Source organism: Opisthocomus hoazin, chromosome 5 (genome assembly GCF_030867145.1).
Source record: "Opisthocomus hoazin isolate bOpiHoa1 chromosome 5, bOpiHoa1.hap1, whole genome shotgun sequence".
Classification (NCBI taxonomy): Eukaryota; Metazoa; Chordata; class Aves; order Opisthocomiformes; family Opisthocomidae; genus Opisthocomus; species Opisthocomus hoazin.
This window is the reverse complement of record NC_134418.1, coordinates 19,632,436-19,652,973: the sequence shown is the minus strand read 5'-3', so window position 1 is coordinate 19,652,973 and position 20,538 is coordinate 19,632,436. Positions and strand designations below refer to the sequence as shown.

General features: G+C 36.5%; 1 protein-coding gene across 11 annotated transcripts in view; it reads right to left on the bottom strand.

Moving 5' to 3' along the window:
- The window catches only part of SLIT2 (slit guidance ligand 2), a 271,791-nt gene that overhangs the window by 77,969 nt on the left and 173,284 nt on the right, over window positions 1-20,538 (bottom strand). For all 11 annotated transcript variants that reach the window (XM_075420615.1, XM_075420617.1, XM_075420616.1 and 8 more), the window contains exons 10-12: window positions 2,435-2,506; window positions 1,714-1,785; window positions 1,109-1,180 (exon numbers count right to left, since the gene is read on the bottom strand). In XM_075420615.1, the coding sequence (XP_075276730.1) occupies window positions 1,109-1,180; window positions 1,714-1,785; window positions 2,435-2,506 (216 nt within the window). The remainder of the gene's footprint in view (window positions 1-1,108; window positions 1,181-1,713; window positions 1,786-2,434; window positions 2,507-20,538) is intronic.

Sequence of the window (20,538 nt, the reverse complement as noted above, 5' to 3'; positions counted from 1 at the left end):
AGTAGAAATTGACCTAGACTGAAATGTATTGTCTATGCAAAGAATATCAAGCCACGAACATTTTTTCAATACAGAACAAACAGCAATTCAGAAATGTCTCTTCCTTTTTATTCTTTTTACAAATTCTGAAATATATTTTTATAACTAAATGTATAACTACTATACTAGTTTGTGACTAAATAAATCAAAATGTAAACCTCTAGGTGGTGCTAGAACTTGCATTTTCTTTGTGTTGCTGTTCCACCATATTCAATGAGTTGTCAATAATAGACATTTTGCCAATCACTACACTGAAGTCAGAACATTAAATATTTCTAGTCAAGTCTTAAGAAGATTCTTAATTCTTAAGATACTTTTTACTTAAGAATAAGCTTTAAATCAGCAAGTCAGTTATTCCGGGACAATTTGTTCCAAAAGAACCACCATTGTTTTATGGCCTATTTCACAAATTTCTGTTACACAGTACAACTAGGGCACAGCCACTTCTGCTAAATATTGACAATATTTGATAAACATACTACCATGACATTTTTCTTTGTTTCCAGTATTAAATCTAATATAAGACTACACATGGAAATTTCTAAAGTATTAAATGAAATAGCAGCTGGAGTTCACAGAATCAAAGAATTGTACGGAGAAGACTGTCAGAAAACATTAGAGATCATCAATGAAACTGTACTGCAACTCTGGTCTTCCATGGGTACAACCGGAAATACAATTACATTGCATTTCCACTACATATTTTTTCTCTATAAAACATAAAAATATTCCTTCTATGGTTCCCCCACAACTTTATACATACTATTTGCTGTTTATAGGACATGACAGTATCATATCCTTCTAAATTTTATTCTTATAAATTCCACACAAGAGAATACTTTAATTTTAATCATTTTAGGCTGAGACAGAGATATGATCAATTTTGTGGATGAATAGCAAGCTGGCCTACAACAGCCTTGACTCCTTTGGTTTTAAGATAATTTGTTTTTAATAAATTCTGATCTTACATCTGAGAATTCGTGCCAGTTTTTCTCTAGGCATATATGTCTCATCAAGTTTTCCCTTCAGAGTTATCCCAAAATAGAAAAAATATTAAATAAATACTCACAGCAATTGCAGAGAAAAGAGTCCTTCAAACAGGCCCTTTGGTAGTTCTGTAATTTTATTGCCATAGAGAACACTGTACCAGGAAATAATAAAGCAAACAAAGCCGCCATTATGAAAGGCATATACAATGTGATTTTGACTTTAAAAGGAAAGAGTTTTCCATTTTCCTGAAGGGAATTTAACAGCAACAACTAGATACTTGCAAGATCCTTGTGGTCCTGTGAGGTAGCAGGATCACACGTTTTCCCAAAAGGTGTGTTGCCGAAAGAGCTCTCAGCAGAATCAGCACCTCACTGTTTACAGCCTTACCAAGGGACCTTGGGAAGTGGATTTGCTGTTTGTAAGAACTAACTGGGGAATAAATGAAATGTTCGATTTTTTCCAACTCTTTGCCATGAACATATTTATAAAAAACCCATATATTTTTAGTGTCCAGCTGTCATATAATACTCAATTATCATTCTAACATTCTGGAATTATTTTTACAGCTTTCAGAATTGATCAAAATTACATGAAAATTCTGCAGGAAGCCAAAAATCTAAAACAATTTCACTACAAGAATATGAGAAGTTTGCTTCTGTTTTGACAGGTCAAACAGATACCTACAGTGAATTGAGTGAACGTAGGCCCTGGAAAGCATCTGGAGCTGCTTCAGAGATCTGGTTATTGCTCAGGTCACTGAAATAAATGAAATTCGATTCAATTAATTCAAGCTATTTTCAAAATAGCAAACTTTAAAATAATATGTAATTATAATTAGTCATGGAAGGGAGAGACAAATTAAAATATTTGTGAGACTCTGCCACAGAATTTTAATATAAAACCACTAAAACTTCCAGTGTGCTGAAACAAAATGCATGGTTAAATATAGACCTTTCAAATGCGTGAAAAAAAATGACAAAAACATTTACTTTTCCTAATTGCTTAAGCACATTTTATAAAGAACTCTCTGTTTGCTATGGACACAGGACTGTAGAGTCTCAAAGATATTCTGAAATAACAGTGGCTTATCCCCATTAATTAATTTTTTTAATAGAATGTTCCCTACAGTACCATATTGCTTCTATGCAGAACCATATTAAATATTTTCAATGCTTGGTAAAAACAATTATTATTAAAGTGACAAAGATGCTATATGGACTTAATAATCTTGCTGTCATATCAGTTAATCTTCCAGCAGTCAAACTTTCTTAAATACTTGCACATTGACTGCAGTTGTTCTGTATGACCTTGGCTTGTTTTTTATTTTTATGTATAGGCATATACATGTATATGTGTGTGTATATATATATATAAAAAAATGAAATCTAAATTATTTGGTACGTACATTCTTCGAAGCTTTTTATATGGTGAGAAAGCTCCAGGAGGTATGACCTTGATTGAATTTTGTTCTAACCGTCTGCAAAAGAATACCAACATAAAAATACATAACCAAAGCCAAACAGCACTCTAAAGCCACAACAATCTAGAAGAAATACACTTTAATAAAGCAAGCTGCTTTTGCTTTCTTCTTCAGTATAATTTTTATCTTGAGAAACAAGGTCGTTTCATTTCAGTTTTCATTACCAAAAAATCATTTTTTTTTCTCCTGTAAAACCGAACCTTTTAACCTATAGCGTGTAATGTTGTAAATGAAAACCCAATCCCGATCTTGATTTTGTATCTAAAGAAAACTCATTTTCAGAGCGCACAAGATCTTTGTAAAATTTAAGCCAGAATTGTCATTAAAAACTCAGATTTGAGTTAGTGTTAATTGACTCCAAATATATTGTTCACATACAGCAATTTTTATAGTAAGTTTTACTTAGAAATGTCCAAAGACTTTTGTGAGTAAATCATTGAAATATGCAAACCATAGGAAAGGGGAGAGGAATGTTCCTACAGAACAAATAACATATATTGCTACCTGCAGTAAGGCAAATGCCAATTTTTAAACATGCACACACGATTTCCTTAGAAATACTACGTAACACATTTTCTTTGAGATATAATACTAGGATTGCACAGCCATACTTCTTTCAACAAGAGTTTTAATCTAAAACTGTAGTTTGTGTTACTGGTTGTGTTTGCTTTCTACGTATAGTGACTGCGAATGAAACTTGCCGTACTGCAAAGTGTGAATTTGCTGATGGAAACAGTTTTCCAATAATTTTTTTAACTTCCAGAGCTTTACATACGGGAAATCTATGCTGATACAGACCTATGGCCCACTCATCAACAAGTCAAAACAGATTCAGCAATAAGCACATTTCAAATGTGGAATACTTCCACAGTATTTCATGGTTATGGCAGTGCAAAGATTTCTATTATGTAGACATAAGGAATGAAACTATTTATACTAAAATGCACAACAGAAAAAGGCAGTATTATGCAAACTACATACCATGCTTATTTAATAAGCTTTCTGTTTCCCTACTTCATGCACAGTATGAACTCTTACTATGTTCTACATACATAAAGACAATGCCAAAAATATATTTCATATAAGAAATCAAAATTCTGTAGAATTTACTGCACAATTTTAAATTACTTGGAGATTGACTCAGATTCTAAAAATCAAAAAGACTTTTTAAATCTAGATGAGGATTATTAGCCTATTTTTTTCCTTTCACCCCTGTCCTATTAATTCTCTTGTTTCACTTTTGCTCTGATAAAGATACATGATTCTCTATGTGTGCAGTGTAACTAACAAGTTCATACATTCATTCTGAGTAAGCCTTTCCAAGAAACTATTCTTACAATAATTGTTTCTTTTTGTAAAGTTTCTCCAGAGATTACAGTATAGTTGATGAAAGATTTTTTACTGTCTTTGTGAAATTCTGTTCAGGTGGAGATATTTATACATCTAATACTCAAAATCTCTTAAGTCCATGCTTTACCTGAGCAGAATTTGCTCTTGAATGGCCTATAAAGAAGCCAAGAAAAAAAAAAAAAGCCTCAAAAAATCTTCCTGACACACAGAAAATCTCACTTCATCACAGCTGTTTTAGACAGGGTTCATGTTTTTAAAAAGTCCTTAATTAGGAAAATGTTGCCAGCCTACTACAGTTTTCAGGTATATTTTAAGTACTGCAGGGAATCCCATGGCACAAGACTGTTAACTTTTTCCATAAACACGATATTCTTTCAGATGCTTTCTTCGCCTTGGCTGAGCCTTTTGGACCCATGAAGCACACTTTGCATCAGACCAGGAGTACTGACTAGGCTACAAAGGAACAAAGTCACTCTTCTCCAGTACGCTTGAGTAGATACAGAAGGCAAACATATGAAGAGGTAAAAACTTGCTTAAGTTAAAGGTCAACACCAAGTTAGATGAAACCCAAGTATTTTCAGTTCTTACACAACATTTTTAGCTTAGTTTCCCCAGAAAATAAAGATCATGCATGCTTATCTTCTAGATAGTTTTCTGCTCAGCTGGCTAGGTCAAAGAGAGGTAAAACCTTCACATAATAAATTTCTAAAAATTTCCTTATTTTAGCAATGGGAAGTAGTTGAGAAACCAAATTAATCCAGCCATGAAGGGAATGGCAGTCATCCACCCATTCCTGTTACACACTCTATTTGGCAGCAACCAACTGCCTAACCACCAGGGATAGCCTGACCAGACATTTATAAGATGTGTAGCTTTGAAAACCAGCCAAAGAATATCTTGCATAGGGAAACACGTAGGGCAGACGCAGAGGACTGGAAAGGGGAGGGGGTGGTAAAAAGGACAGGGAAGGATTACGCCGTAGTACAGAGGAGGACTTGAATTGCTGGAGAGAGACAGACACTGGGGAAAAATGCCTCTGTGCATACGGGAAAGACAGATACTGCAGTGGCAATGCTCCCACATGAGGCTGTCAAAAGCCACATTTACAAATGCTGCTTATGAGCACGTTGCGGTTTAACCCAGCAGGCAGCTAAACACCACACAGCCAATTCACTCACTCCCCACAAGTGGGATGGGGGAGAGAATGGGGAAAAAGGTAAAACTCGTGGGTTGAGATAAAGACAATTTAATGGGACAGAAAAGGAAGGGCAAATAATAATAATGATAAAAGAATATACAAAACAAGTGATGAACAATGCAATTGCTGACCTCCCCAAGCCAGTTCCCCCCAGTTTTATTGTTCGGTGTGATGTTGTATGGTATGGGATATCCCTCTGGCCAGTTGGGGCCAGCTGTCCTGGCTGTGTCCTCTCCCAGCTTCTTGTGCACCCCCAGCCTCCTTGCTGGCAGGGCAGTCTGAGCAGCTGAACAGTCCCTGACCTAGCGTGAGCACTGCTCAGCAGCAACTACGTCAATGTGTTATCAACGTTATTCCTATCCTAAACTCAGAATATGGCACTACACCAGCTACTAGGAAGAAAACTAACTGTATCCCAACTAAAACCAGGACAAAGTCCATGATGTAGATATTTGTAACCTAGTGCTGGAGGGGATCCAGTCTACATTAACCTATCTTTAAACATATAACGCTCTTAACTAGACACAATATGGCATGTAACTCAAGAAAGACAACATCTAGTGTTAAATTAAGACACAAAGTATTTTTCAGTTCACTCTCTTAATTTGAAAAGATATTAATTCTATAAACTGAAGTACCTTACAGGATACATGTATGCCATTTTTTATGAGAAGATGGAATAGCAGATTTAATTTACTGCTGTCCAATTTGTCTACAAATTATATGGGTCCCAAACATGAAGAAGTCCTACTACAGTGTATTTCTGAAAGCAAGTTTTCTAGCAGTTCTGATAGAGCAAACTACCAATTCACTGGTGGATATGTAAAATGAACTAAATGTCAACTTTACCTAATGTTTCCTTTTAGTGAGAAATTTATAGTCTAATAGACAGACTGTGCGGTGCTGGGATAAATTTACAAGCTCTTCTGGATAAAGAATTTGTTATACTAGGATCATCTAAGTATGTCTTTTCTTAACTCACGCCAAAGTGTATACGCTAAAACACACCGCATGTCAGAAAATGAGAGCAGTATAAGGAAGGAAAAATAAGATTATACAAATACAGAAGAAAAATCTTTTATACCCCACTTTGTCTGTAAAGAGTGTAAATCAAATTCACATTTTCAAGCTTTGTTATCCTCTAATCTTCTGCTTTATCTTCCTAGTATCAGCTGAATTTCATAGAGTGCAAATTTTTGCATTCACTATTCCAGAGACATATCTAATTAGATATATTCCAGGGTCACAAAGCACAGCTAGACCAATATCTAAAAGGAAATTTGCATTCTACTGATAAACCCCATAGTAATTAAAAACTCTTTTATATTAATTCCTCATATTAAATGAAACATTTTTAATTCTGGAATAGGATGGGTTGTAGTTATCTATTAGTGAAAAAATCAGCTAGTAAGTGCGCACAGATGACATGGCCAGAAGTACCATTATATTATAGAAGAACAAAAAGCTAGTTTCAGTATTTTTCCATGGAACTTGGAGATTTTGTGCACAAGATCTCCTTTCAAAGTCATCCCAGAAGTCATTCTTTTTTATAAATGATCATCTATGTATCATAAACAGTGCCTTGGTGGTTTCTTTATCAAAACCCGCAGTCAATTTTAGTAGCATATGTAATAAGATAAGATAAAGGAGGAAGACAGTGAAGTACATGCTTCATCAAAGCTTGCACTGCCTCATGTATAAGAAGTACTCTGCACATCACCACACAAATGCTAATTAATGCTCTTAGTATTAAGTCTCCTGCTCCTTTTAGTGTTTCACTTCAAAGAAGTTCTGCATCAATACATAAGTGTTTTACTGTCTTCTAACACTGCCAAACTAGTTGAAACCTTTTTTTGAAGACTATTCCCTAATCACTCCTATCTAGGAAATGTACTGTGAACATTTCTTTTTCAAATCTTTCCCCCCTGCTTATCACTAAAGACACCGTAATGGACAGCCACCTACTATTCCAAGCAACAAAGGTGCTTCTGCAGTTGTGACTTCCAACCTAATCAAATCAAATCAAAGTAGGTCCCCAGCCAGCAGATGGATTCTTCCTACCATCCCCCAGAGCGCCCTGTGACATGTAAATCACTTGACACTTTCCAGGAAGATGCTGTTCTCCACTAGAAGCCTGGAGCACACCATTACTGATTACTACTTCCGCGCTTACAGAGACAGACAACAAGCTTATTTATACTGACACTTTTAAACTAGCTTATTTTCCCACTATAGAAAGTCATTTCTACAAAAGACTTCTGCACCAGCAAAGAGGGCAGACTGGGAACGAAGAACACTCTGTTCTCTACAAAATCATTTTTATTTTAAATCATGCAGATGGGGTAAAATATACTAAGCCTGCTCAGAGGAGAAGGTAAAAAATACTGCACAGAGATGTGTTGCATTTAAATGCATGTTAAGGAGTCAGAGATATAGCTAAAAAAAAGTATTTCACAACAATAAAATAAAATAAAATATTTTTCTTAAGAAAACACAAATTTGAATGCAGAGCAACAAATTAGCCATATATTTTATAATTAAACAATCAGAACATAATATCTTGATTAACTAAATTTGGTCAATACAATAGTGGCTTTAGCAGTTAATTAATCTATACTTTTATTTCCAGTATCTACTCATTTACAAAAAGTCTGCAGGAAGCTTGTCAAGAAACCCCAAAAGAATTTTTACTACAGAGAAGAAAGTGTAAGCTGTGCAATGAGTCTGATGTATTGCACAGATGCTGATTATACATGGTAATAAAATTGACAGCTCTTCTTTGCATTTTCCCCATCTGCTTTTAAAGTAAATGGCAAAAACAGCTGTCAGAAAACAGAAAATAGATTTCAGTGATGGGATTCAGTGCAGCTCCTGAATCTGAAGAACTGCAATACACAGCCAACACATCTCTCATCATACGCAACATCTGCCAGCTTTCGGGGGTTTTTTTGTTTGTTTTTAAAATAAGGAAACAGTAATGGTCTCCCTTTGCTACAAGAATCCTTGAGGCTATTATACAAAGTACCTTTTTCTTTTTTCTTTCTCAACAACTGCACCTCCAGCATGCTTAAATCCACTAAATGTCACTTCTAAATTTAGCAGCAAAAGAATTCTGTTGAAATCTGTGATATCATCCATGTCTAACAAAACAAAAGATGTATTTTGAACGACTATATTACTTGCACATTAGAATTCAGGCTCTAATTCTGTGTACTAATAAATCTGGTTGACAGTTTCCTAAATATTTGCATATAAAGAATCACTGTCAATGTTGCCCTAAAGCTTGCCAAACTGTTAACATCCAGTCTAATTGTTCTATCAACTATTTCCTCAGGGGATTGATTGTAAATGACAGACGACTCCTTAGTCTGCATTACATCTAAAAAGTAACAAGAATTGTCATTCTAAAGCTATTAAACAATTCATTGCATTTACTCAAAAGCAAGTCCTAAACTTGCATTTGTTTAAATTTTCACCACAGAAAGGGCCATCTCATGCTCTGAACCCTACAGCACCATTAATGATGACAGGCTTTACATTCCTTAATTGTTACAGATTCAGGTTGTAGGCGAAATGCACCACTACTTAAAGAACTATTTGCTCAGTACTTTGGCATCTGTCAGAGCTCTGCTCCAGTGCAATTAGCCTGAGTCACCTAGAGTCAAGATAAAGTCTCTCTAATTAGCCTATTTTTTGATGACAGTTGTTACACTGCAAAAACTACTTGAGCTGCTCAGAGTAACTGTATTAAGTTCACAAAAAATAGAGGCAATCCTGCTACATTCTTGGCTCGCTCACAAGCAGTGACTTGTCAACCTGTTCTCACTGAGCAGAAACACTAGCGTGAGAATTCCATCGTGGTGCGAGACAGACAGTGTGGCAGGAGTCCTTACTACCTGTTAAACAATACATGGGCTTATACCATACATTTGCCACAAAAATGTAAACAAAGTTTTTTAACTGAGAACACTTTTCAGATGTGGTTGCTGCTTACTGGACCATGTACTTATCAACACGTAAATAATGAAGAAAGCATTTCATTGATGATGAAACACAAAATAGTGAAAAGTCAGTATCCGTAGTTTCTTTTACAGTAACTTCACTCACGTTATTGCTGAGGAAAAGTTATCAGTAGTGAAGAGCCATATGTGAAAATAAAATCTAAGAGTAACAACACCTTTGGAGTGTGGCACAGCTGTTAAAGTTCTATGGGGATTTTTCTGGAAGAGTGAGATGGGCCTTCTCCAGCTTCCCTTCATGCTGTGTATGATATTCATTTATTCTGTGCTTGAGCTATTTTCTTTCACTTGGCAGAGTACAGAGAGGTCCTTCAAAGTGTCTCGTCTACTTCAATACCCACCAGAAACTTGCACCAAACCTCCAGAGGTGGAACAGTGTTCATTCTGGCTGCTACCTACTTCCAGCATCTCTGGGAAACAACACTGGTTTCACACATTTCTTCTTCAGTTATTGTGTTCTGCGTCTCTATGTCCTTTTGACTGATCCTATGTCCTCTGAATTTAATAATTTTTTAAGATAGGACACAAGGGTATGAAGAAAGCCAATGTGAACAACGGCAGAATAGAACTTGTGCCAGTAAAGAACAGATTAAATATTCTATCTACAAAAATCACTATGACAACTAAAATAAGAAAATTAAAAAAAACAAACATAAAGCCACGTGATTTACCCAGTAATGTTCAGATTAGGAGGATATTTGAGTAAGAGCATGACAAATCATTTCTCTTGTGTGTGCTAAGCAGACAGGATTAGCTATCAAATTAGCAAAATCCTCAATTTTTTAAGCATTCAAATGGAATATATTTTAAGTTTTGCCTGAGAAATAATAAGGTAGGAATCCCAAAGATAAGTTAAATGTCATTCAGTGAAATCTGTATTGGCAAATTAAATGTATTAAGGTAAAGAAGTTAATATCTCAAATAGATTCCTTTACCCAATTTTGATTTATTTCACATTTATTCAACACATTTCATTGCAGATAATACATTTTTCATTATTCACATGTAATTATTGTGTGTTTATATGCATATATCATATGAAAGATGTTAAGATTTTAGCAAATTTCTATATTTTTGATGAACAAACCATTTTGGTTTATATTGCAATAGGCACAAATGCTGGCTTTGCTAAGAAATAGCGACCTTTCGGCAATCAAAAAAAAGTATATAGAGAGAATTGTATTCTCACCATTGATGCCATACATGAACAATCTAAAATGAGTGTCACTTATGATAGGCAGTGGTAAGTCATAAAACCTTTTAGTAAAATTAAGAAGTAGTAATATTTTCATGCAGATATTTTCAAAGTTAATGGCCATATTTGCATTAACAGATGAAATGGGGCCAGGTGCAGAAGAATGTGGAAAAGTTCAGTCACAGTGTATATTGACACTAAAATTATAGTTTCATATCAGCTATTTTGCACCAGATATTTCCATTTCATTGGGATTCTTTTTCGGTCCTCCTCCATACCTAAAGCCCAACTCCTGTGAATCCTTTTGATTAAACTTCTAGGGACAAGATAAGCATATAAATGAAACATTGTAACTAATACTACTGCATCTAAAAGCTTGTGCTTTTATTTGATAGAAGCTTATGAACATAAAAATTCAGTAACTTCTAAGCAAAACAGAAGCAAAAGCTCTATATTTCACTGAAAAATTGGAATGCCTCCCCAGGTCACTAGTGAAAAATTGTAATATCAAGTCCAATGCATTAGTCAGGATTAGCCTTAAAAATATTGGCCTTAAAAACCTTTGGAAAGGGAAGAAGGTAAGAGAAGATTTGAAGAAAAGTACACACGAAGTACTGTTGAAGAGAAACATATATGAGAAAAGTTAATTTTAAAAACATGGCAGCTATATGAAGTTGCTCAAAAAGTTTGGGATTTTCGATTAAGAGCTAAGAAAACATTAATCAGATCATGTGAATCTGTCAAAGGGCCATTTAGCAAATACTAGCATCACTACACAGTAATTAGTTATGTATCTTTATTTCAATCTAGCAATTGCTGAAAATTCAAAAAAAATTCAAAAACTGGCACATTTTTCTGTCTTCCTACTGACCAAAGTATGTATCAGTATTCATAAGAAATTAAGTACTATAATAATGATTTTAATTTTTCTATCCTTAAGTAGACATCATCTTTTTGCTTGAGACCTGCATACACCAGTAGCATTCTATGCATTTGTTGTGTCAGGAATTAAGAAAAGATTCTAATAAATCAGAAAAATTTCAAAAAAAGCCATAATTAAATGGCTGTGAAACACACTATAGTGAGACCAAAAAGATCCACTTATTCAGGGTAGCATCAGAAGGTTAACACATTTTCATGAAGAAAGTTAGATATGGTTATGAAGGATTCTTGCAACCTACTAAAAATCTTAAAAATACACAGTGAAACAGGACTAATGACTCTGTATATACACGTATATATAGAAACCAACTTGGCAAAACCTTTCCAGAACTTCACTGGATGTGCAAGACTTCTGGCTGACAGCTTACCTGTTTAAGAGGTAAATGATATTTACAAGCTAACATTGTGTATAAGTCCTAAAAAGACCAAGGTTTTAATTTACACTAGAAAGCAGAAACAAATGCAGACACTGGAAAGCAATTCTCAGTTTAATGTCTCGTAACTTATTGCATCCTCCCCTCAGTGTTCGGACACATTCCTTTCAAGCGGCAAAGATGCAGGGTTTGCTCTTATTTCTGTCAGGCTACTGCAGATAGCTGAATCACACTTTGAGCTGCTAAAAACAGAGAAAGCTGCTTTATCTCTGACGTTTCAGAGTTTTCCTGCTATGTGAGTCTTTGAACTGTCTTCAATAAACGTGCCTAAACCCTTCCCAAGTGGCTTTTCTCTGTAAAGGGTCATCCTTCGAAGCATCTTTGCATCTTAGCTATTTAAGGCTGTACTTTCGACTTTTAACTAAGGATTAATAATATTAATTTAAAAGGATCCATAAAAATTAATTTAAAAGACAACATAAATGGTGAAACTGTACACATGCCAACGGTACACATCAGCTTGTAAAAGATACACACATACAGCTCCCAGTTCTCAAATAAAATCTCGCATTTACGCAAAGCACTTTCTCAGTTTCTGCAGTGTGATTAGGTCACTCGTCACTTTATCTTGGTTAGACTCTATCTGTCAAGTTCAGTTGTGTCAGACCTCATTTCCTTTCCCCTCCTTTCTTTCTTCTCTTTCCCCTTTCTTTCATCTCCCTTTCTTTTTTTTCCCCTTCTCCTTTAATATCCTTTGAGTGTTACTGTGAGAACCAGTCTCAGGAGCTTTTAATCCTGCTTAATATCACACAGTTCACAGATGTAGTTGAGTGCTTGGCATAATACATAACCATTAATCAACTGACTTATGAAAACAAAATATAAGGGAGAATGATGAAAACATGAAGAAAAATACTAGAAATCAGGAAGGTAAGACGAGACAAGACTGAGGGGACAAATTAGGAAACTGTTGCAGGAAATGTAAATAAAGTCGTCATGAAACAACCATACAGCTTCTAGTTTTGGCATTCAAACATTAGAAAGCTCCACTCACAAGAAAGAACAACTTCATCTTGAAGGCCATAGTAATTAAGAAGTCAATGACTTTTCACTACACTGGAATATGAAGGTAAACTGTCAAAATTCCTGACTCCTATATGTTTTTTTCATTTCATATATTATGTGGTTTAGGGTCTTTTCTGCCCCTTACAAAGACTAAAATTATTTATACAACTGTTGCTTAGTCAACAGTGGCAACCCTCCAGTCACCCTCCCTTCCAGCAAACCTTCATCCTCTCTAAAACACCACTGCAGTGACTGCTACCCTTCTTAAAAAACGCAAGTTTAATGAAGTCCTTCCTTTGATTACTTAAACGGTTTTAATATAAACAAAAGTGGAAAAAAAAGAATTGAATTTCACTCCATGCTTGTTTGCTTAAAAAATCATTTATACAAAGCTGTGGTCATCAAAGCAGGTAATTCCACGCCCCACCCCCCCAGCACCAGTAAGCAAAGAGGTTTTAGAACCACTTTTGACTGGTAGTTCAAGCCACAGCAGAGAAGAGAAAATCAGAAGAATATAAGAGCAGCATTTTCATGAGGTAGTCTAGCTCATTAATGGCTTTTTGGCCTCTTCTTTTGAAATAAGAGCTTGTCTCTTACACCATTCTGAGAGAAGGTACCAGTACATTTAATAGAATTGCTGCTGGGTCACTATTTGTAAGGTTTCTGATTGTTTGAACATGTGCCATGTTCGAAGGGAGCCAGTTATTTCTGCCGATCGCGCAAAGAATTTTCACGCAGAAAGTGAATTTTAGAACATAACCAAGTGAAAAGAGATTAACGGTGCTGAAAAACTAAAATGTGGAAGAAATGTCTGCATAGGGGCTGAAAAACGCTATCGCCACTAGAAAGGCTATACTTTCTAAAACTAATTAAAGTAATAGTTTTGAACCTTAAGAATGACCTTTAATGCCTTTAATATATGAGCTGTATGACAAAGGAGGAGAGCGCTAGGTGCATTAGACCACTGGAGTTGGTTAAGCTCAGTAGAGCGAACATGCCAATGAAAGAACATCCCATAAAAATTTCTGGAAAAGGGGAGAGGTTTATACGACAAATGTAAATCAACTCAAATTATGATGTTTCTAATGAATGAATAATGTATCATACTTTGCTTAAGTCAATAAAAAAAAGGCTACAGTAAGGCACTACAACTCAGGTAGTATTGGTGCTCAACCAATTACTTTGGTTTTTAAAATATATATGGAATATGACGTATGTTTTTTTCAAATAATGTCACATTGATTGGGCAGACCCTGAGAAGAAAAGCTTAGGTATTCTTCTTTACCTGTATGTGAGTCTGTTTAGATAATAAAGAGGAGAATTAATTTTGCAGAAAGGGTGTAACTGGGACAGGTACAATTGTACTTAGTCAATAAAGACTAAGAATTACATTTACTGAGATGCCGAATACTTAATTTTACTCTGAGCTTTATCACACCAGAAGGGAAGAACAAAGGACCACTGTAGGCTCTATTCTCCTTCCATTTCCACTGGCAGCTATGTGGAGATAAGCAGTCCTGTTACTGAAGGAATGTTCCCAAGAGGCACTTGGCAGACAATCCATTGCCTGCTAATTGAATTCATGCAATGGGAAATGCTAGTTTTAGCCAACTGACTTCTGTACCAATTGAGAAGTCAAACTGAGCGGTATGACAGAACCCTCTGAGCAACACCATGATGCTCGCCAGTAAATTCAACTGCACTGGAATGAAATGGCATTTCAGCAACTGGCTCTGCCTCCTCCTGCTCCCACCATCACAGAATGCCTGCTTATTCCTCAATCATTTCAGCTTCCAGTGCAAACTCATTTTCCTCGCTGGTTTAAGCTGGTACACCAAACCCAGAGACAGGGAGGTTGCAATGCAGTGCAAGCACACAGACTCCTTGCCAGTTCTGCTACAGAAACAGCAGCCATCAGCAGAGAAGACAGCTCCTACTGTCTTAAAATGTCATCCCAAAACAGTTGTCCGGCAGAACTATCAAAGCAATGCAAAGCCATGACATCAGTATTTGATTCTAAACAGAAAGCCTTTTCTTTTCCTCTTCCCAAAAGAGCTAACTCAGAGCTTCAACATGCAAAATTTTACTCAATTGTAACTGCCAATGTTTAATATTTAAGAAATTCAACGCTCCATTTAAAGGGTTTTTTAGTACATTATTTAGATACAGTTTAATTTATCAACCCCCTGGGGAAAAAAAAATACAAAAAAATAAAACTGTCAACATTAAATGTACACTTTAAACTGGTAGTTTAATTATACACACCAGAAGGACAGAGAATAACAACATTATTAACACCACTTAGATTTCATGCAGCATTGTCCCAGACGGACTGACAAATGTAACGAATATAAAGTATTTTAATGCAGAAACAGACCAGGCAACATTTTATCTAACGGAAGTTTGTGCCGGACAAAGACGAAGAAATCGGCACTTCATAGGGTACTGAGGAGTTCAGTCAGGTCAAGCTTCCCATTGAGACAAACGATGGAAAAAATTGATAGAGAACTTCATAAAATATCACAAAACCATGAGCATGTATTGAAGGCAAACTTCACAAGAACCTCACCAAAAAAAAAGGTATTATAGACCTTCAAAACCAAATATGGATTATACTATTATTAAGAGTAACCTGCCATACATACAGAACAAAGAAAGAAGAGGCAGAAATAAATGGAAAAACAAAATCTCACAAAAATAAGTTGTCGAATTTTAAGCATCCCTATAGAGGAGGGCTGACAATGGAGTTTAATGTCATCCTCAAGAGAAAAGGTTATTCACATGAGATACAACAAAGCAAAGACAAAAGGCAGAAAAGACATAGGGCCCAGAGGAGTTCATAGACCATGAAGCTGGCTGAAGCATAACATGACAAGTTGGTAGTACTCAGCACTGGATTCTGCAAATACAGCCTATAAACAGGTAACAATACTGTCAGACACAGAAACTCATCCAGAGTGAGGGAATTTGAAAGTATTATGAATTTTTCAAATGTTCTTGTCAATGAAGTATGTTTAGAAAATCAGATGACAGTGTTCAGTTGAAAATGCAGAAAACGTTTGACAAATACATAAAAGTACTGGAAAGACTGCAACAACATCCGGCACATGTAAAATAGAAGTATAATGCAAATTTTCTTGTGGTGTGCACAAGAATCTCATGATGGTGGTATTACAAAGATGAGTGAAGAAATAATAATTTGGCTGTTAAAGCCTGTACATCCTTCAGAAAACAACAGGGAACCAGCACTTTTCTCTTTCCCTCTCTCCCTGAGAACTGGGGAACTCCTGCCAAAGCATGTGCTTAAACTTGTGATTAAGATAATAAAGCCATGTGTGTGGGAAATGTAGAATGGTGGTGGAAATACAGTGCTCCCTATACCCTTCTGCCTTGTGTTCAGCAGCTCCTCAGCATTCTCAATGCTACTGTGACAGCACGGTCTCATCTCTTCAAATGCTTACTGTCAGCTACCATTTTGGCATACTTACAACATTATCACATAAGCAATAAGTGAAAAAACAGATTATTTTATGGGATACAATCATTCTTCCTAATCTAATCTCAAGGGGTTGCTATAAGCAACAGATGCAAAGTACTACTTTAAAAATTAAGCCTTAAAACACTTGTTATTGTACATTAACAATATAGGAATGTCACAATCTTTCTGCATATTGAAGTTAGTTAAAAGCAGAGGACTGAAGTCTTTCATGGTGCAGCTTTAAAAAGTAACATACAACAAGATTCAATGTTCAGAAATGTCTGTGGATGGAATAATAGGATTACATCTCTGAACTTCTGGTTCCTGAAAAAACTGTAAGAGCTAAGAAAAAAGGCCTAGGACTCTTCATGGATTGTTCAATGGAAAACACAGTGCAATGCATACTGGCAGTTAAAGAAAGCAAATGAGTATTCAGTTGCAAAAGGCAAATGAAAGAAAACTGACATTTCCTTAATATAAAATGATGGTTCACTATCATTTGGAATATTGCATTCAACTCTGCTCATTGAGGGTCAAAAAAAATTTAGTAAACAAAAAGTTCAGCAAAAAGGAGGAGATTAATTAAGACATGGAAGGTTTTGGCATCCAAAAAGATTGAACGGATTTGGAACAGTTAGTTTAGAGAAGAGATGAATGAGGGTAGCATACAAAATAGAATGTGGCAGGGAAAATTATGAAACTGAATGTATTCTCCCTCCCTCTACAAAGACAAAGGAAAACTAAGGAAATTTTAAAAGACCATATTTTAAACAGGACGATATTGAGCGCAACTCCATACCCCAAAATTTTTTAGCTTAAAATAACATGAAGATTTAGAACATAGTAGGATTAAAGGCAGATTGGATGTTTCAGAGAAAACTTTTTTTGCCTGAAAGCTATGCAAATTCTCAAGTTTCAGGAAAAGCACCCCAACACACATTGGGAGCAAGGAAAATATTTGTCCTCTTGATGTTTTACTTCTGATGTTGCATATAGCAGTTTGAAAACCATTCTTCAGGGACAACTGATGTGAGCCAATGGCCACGGTGGAGCGCTGGTTTGATCCGGTCTTGTAGACTTCCCTCACTTGATTATTGGTAAAACCTTTTTTACTCCATCAACCACTCATTCTCCAACCTCTTCTCTCTCTCTCTCTCTTTCTCTTCAATACTAAGATGGTACATATACCTGCCACCCATGACAATCATAAAAAAAACTATCACTAATTATTTTCCTCACTTTAAAGCAACCAGTATAGTGTAAGGCTTTCCCTATACAACCATTAAAATATCCTTATTTGTAAAAATTTCAACTCCTATTGACAAGGAAGCAGGAAAGATCACATGATTCTCATCAAATACTCAGAAGATACTCTACCCTAATTCTTCCACTCAGTTTATCTTTCACTTCAGAGCCTTTCATGTGCCTTATTTTATTTTTTCTTTTCCTGTACATTTCTCTCCTTACCTTCCACTCAACTGGAAAGTTTTGTTCTCACTCTATGGTAAGTGCAGCCTACCACTGGCTCAAATTATATCTCAAGCCTTTTGACTACTTTACTCAAAAACTAAGTCAATCATTGAAGTCCAGTTCTCTCATCACACTGGCATTCACTGGTAGGTACCTGTTTAACATAAAATAATCGCTGAAGTTTGGCTTTCTGATGTTAATCTCTTCTTGTACCAGGTTGTGAATAAATGCATGTTCATATGTCTTACGGCATGAATGATGTTATTTAACTGCGCAAAATACTGTCATCTGCTTTTTATTTAGGCAGCACTTACGAACTGGATACAATAGAGACAGATACCAGATAGTTTACACTGTATCACTGTAAACTATAGACACTGTAGCACAGTATGTAGACTATACATACTTATATGAGAGCACACACACATATTTACCTGTATTAGTGGATTATGGATCTCAGAACATGCACAGGTCTCACTTTGGGATTTGAACACTGCCCAGTCCAGCAGAAAACATTCAGCCTCTGTTTGCAATCAGTTAAATGCTTAGACAAATGCTGGAGGTATTATTATATGGTTACTTTTACTCTCCAGGCCAATAAACTGCTGAAGATCATACCAGTCTATGCTTAAAACTCAATAGCATTTCTTACATAGAAAGTATAGTGAACAGATTAGTGCAAAACACCTTTCTATTCTGTAAATTCCCAGTTGCTTTCACCTTATTTCTTTTAAAAGTGAATTCAGAGTCATCTTGTAACTTCCACATCCTATCATTTCTTTGGGAATGATGACCCTTAAGATAAAGGCTCAGGAGCACCCGTGCAATCACTAGCACCAAATTTCTCAAGTGAGTACAGATGTTAACAGCATGTATCTCCACCAAACTACGTAGGTCTAGAAGATAGTGACGCAAAAGTCAGCCTTCCAGTGTCTGTGATCGCAATGGTTAGCTCCAGTGGTTAGCACTGGTTAGCAGTAGAAATACAGTGGGGAATGTTTGAGTCATACTCCCTATTTCTTTCTTGCAAATTCTTTCCCCCTTTTCTATGCACACAGATGTATATATACAAGTGAAAAAGCCAGTATACCACCAGTTAAATAATGAAAACAGTCTATGCAGCCTTCCTAGGCACTGTGCATGCATTTTCTGAAGTAGTCACTTTATTTGCAAGCAGAGTGATTGTTTTCCTGAGAAGGGTGAAAGGTAGAAGTGTTTGTACTATACAGTCAAATGACTGAATTAGGTCAGGAAGGGTCAGCCAGGTCAGTCTTAACAGCAGTAATAATGAACTGACAGACACGATTATTATTCACATCCTAACAAGAAACCACAGTACTTCCAACTCTGTTCAAAAACACAGGTCAGACATCAACAAGCCATAAGATTGCCATAAAATTGTAAAATTCTGCTTTATCTTTTAAAATCTCATTGTGGATGCCTATTTTTAAACTTTCAAGAAGATCTTATGTAAAACAGATAGATCAATGTATGTTCAGGAGACATCTTCCCTTTCACTTCATGTCTCTGTTCCCCTCGCCTGCCATACCCAAAATTCTTAACATCTTCTTGTATCACCATCTTCTATTATAAAGGTGCTCACTATATTTTTATTCTGAATACTCTAACTGCTTTACATCTAGCCAGACCCTCCTTACTAGGCTGAAGGCACAGCTACTTTCCCGCTATGTCCCTAAAGGAAGTTCCCAGTTTCCCTTCCAAAACACTCCTTCTGCCATCCCCAGCATAGAAAGATGGTCATGATGCTGAGCCTCTGCCTGTCTTGTCAGCAAGCTCACCTGCTGGTTTTGTTCCTCCCCTGCACAGAAGACAATGCAGCAGTAACTTTTCTTCTGTGCCCACGCAACCTTTTAGCCACGTTGCTCTTGAAGCCTGCAGGCTCTGTACCACCTTTGCTGCGACTCTGCTCTATGGTCAGAGCACAGTTGTAATTTTTGTAAATGTTTCTGCTGCATATGGCAGGTCACACAACCTTACCAGCATGCATGCTCTTCTATCCACAGGTACATGGTATTAACATGACGACTATACCACAGTCCCATCCAACCACCTTACTTTTGCCTTCGCAGATTACCCTCTGAGGATACTGCTTTAGAAGAATACTTACTATGGGTGATACATGTTTCTGACCTTCCGTGCAAAGATATGCTTCTCTAATAGGGAGTCTGATGAATAAAGTGACTGAAAGCAAGTGTCATGGTTTAACCCCAGTAAGCAGCTCAGCCCCACACAGCTGCTCGCTCACTCCCCCCACAATGGGACAGAGGAGAGAATCAGAAGGGTAAAAGTGAGAAAACTCATGGGTTGAGACACCAACAGTTTAAAAAGTAAAGCAAAAGCCTTGTGCGCAAGCAAAGCAAGCCAAGGAATTAATTCACTACCTCCCATCGGCAGGCAGGTGTTCAGCCATCCCCAGAAAAGCAGGGCTCCATCACACGTAATGGTTACTTGGGAAGGTAAACATCATCGCTCCAAACGTCCCCCCCTTCCTTATTCTTCCCCCAGCTTTCATGCTGAGCATGACGTCATATGGTATGGAACATCCCTTTGGTTAGTGGGGTCAGCTGTCCCAGCTGTGTCCCCTCCCAGCTTCTTGTGCACCCCCAGCCTACTGACTGATGGGGTGGTGTAAGAAGCACAAAAAGGTCTTGACTCTATGTGAGCACCGATCAGCAGCAACTAAAACATCCCCGTGGTATCAACATTGTTTCCAGCACAAATCCAAAACACAGCCCCATACTAGCTACTATGAAGAAAATTAGCTCTATCCCAGCCAAAACCAGAACAGCAAGAAACCCTGAAGGCAATGGGCGTTATATATAGCCTGCAGTTAAATGCCACTCACTTGCAGAAAAACAAGTGTTCTCAAACTCTTGTAAAACCAACTCAAAATGCAGTTTTAACTATGGACTGTGAG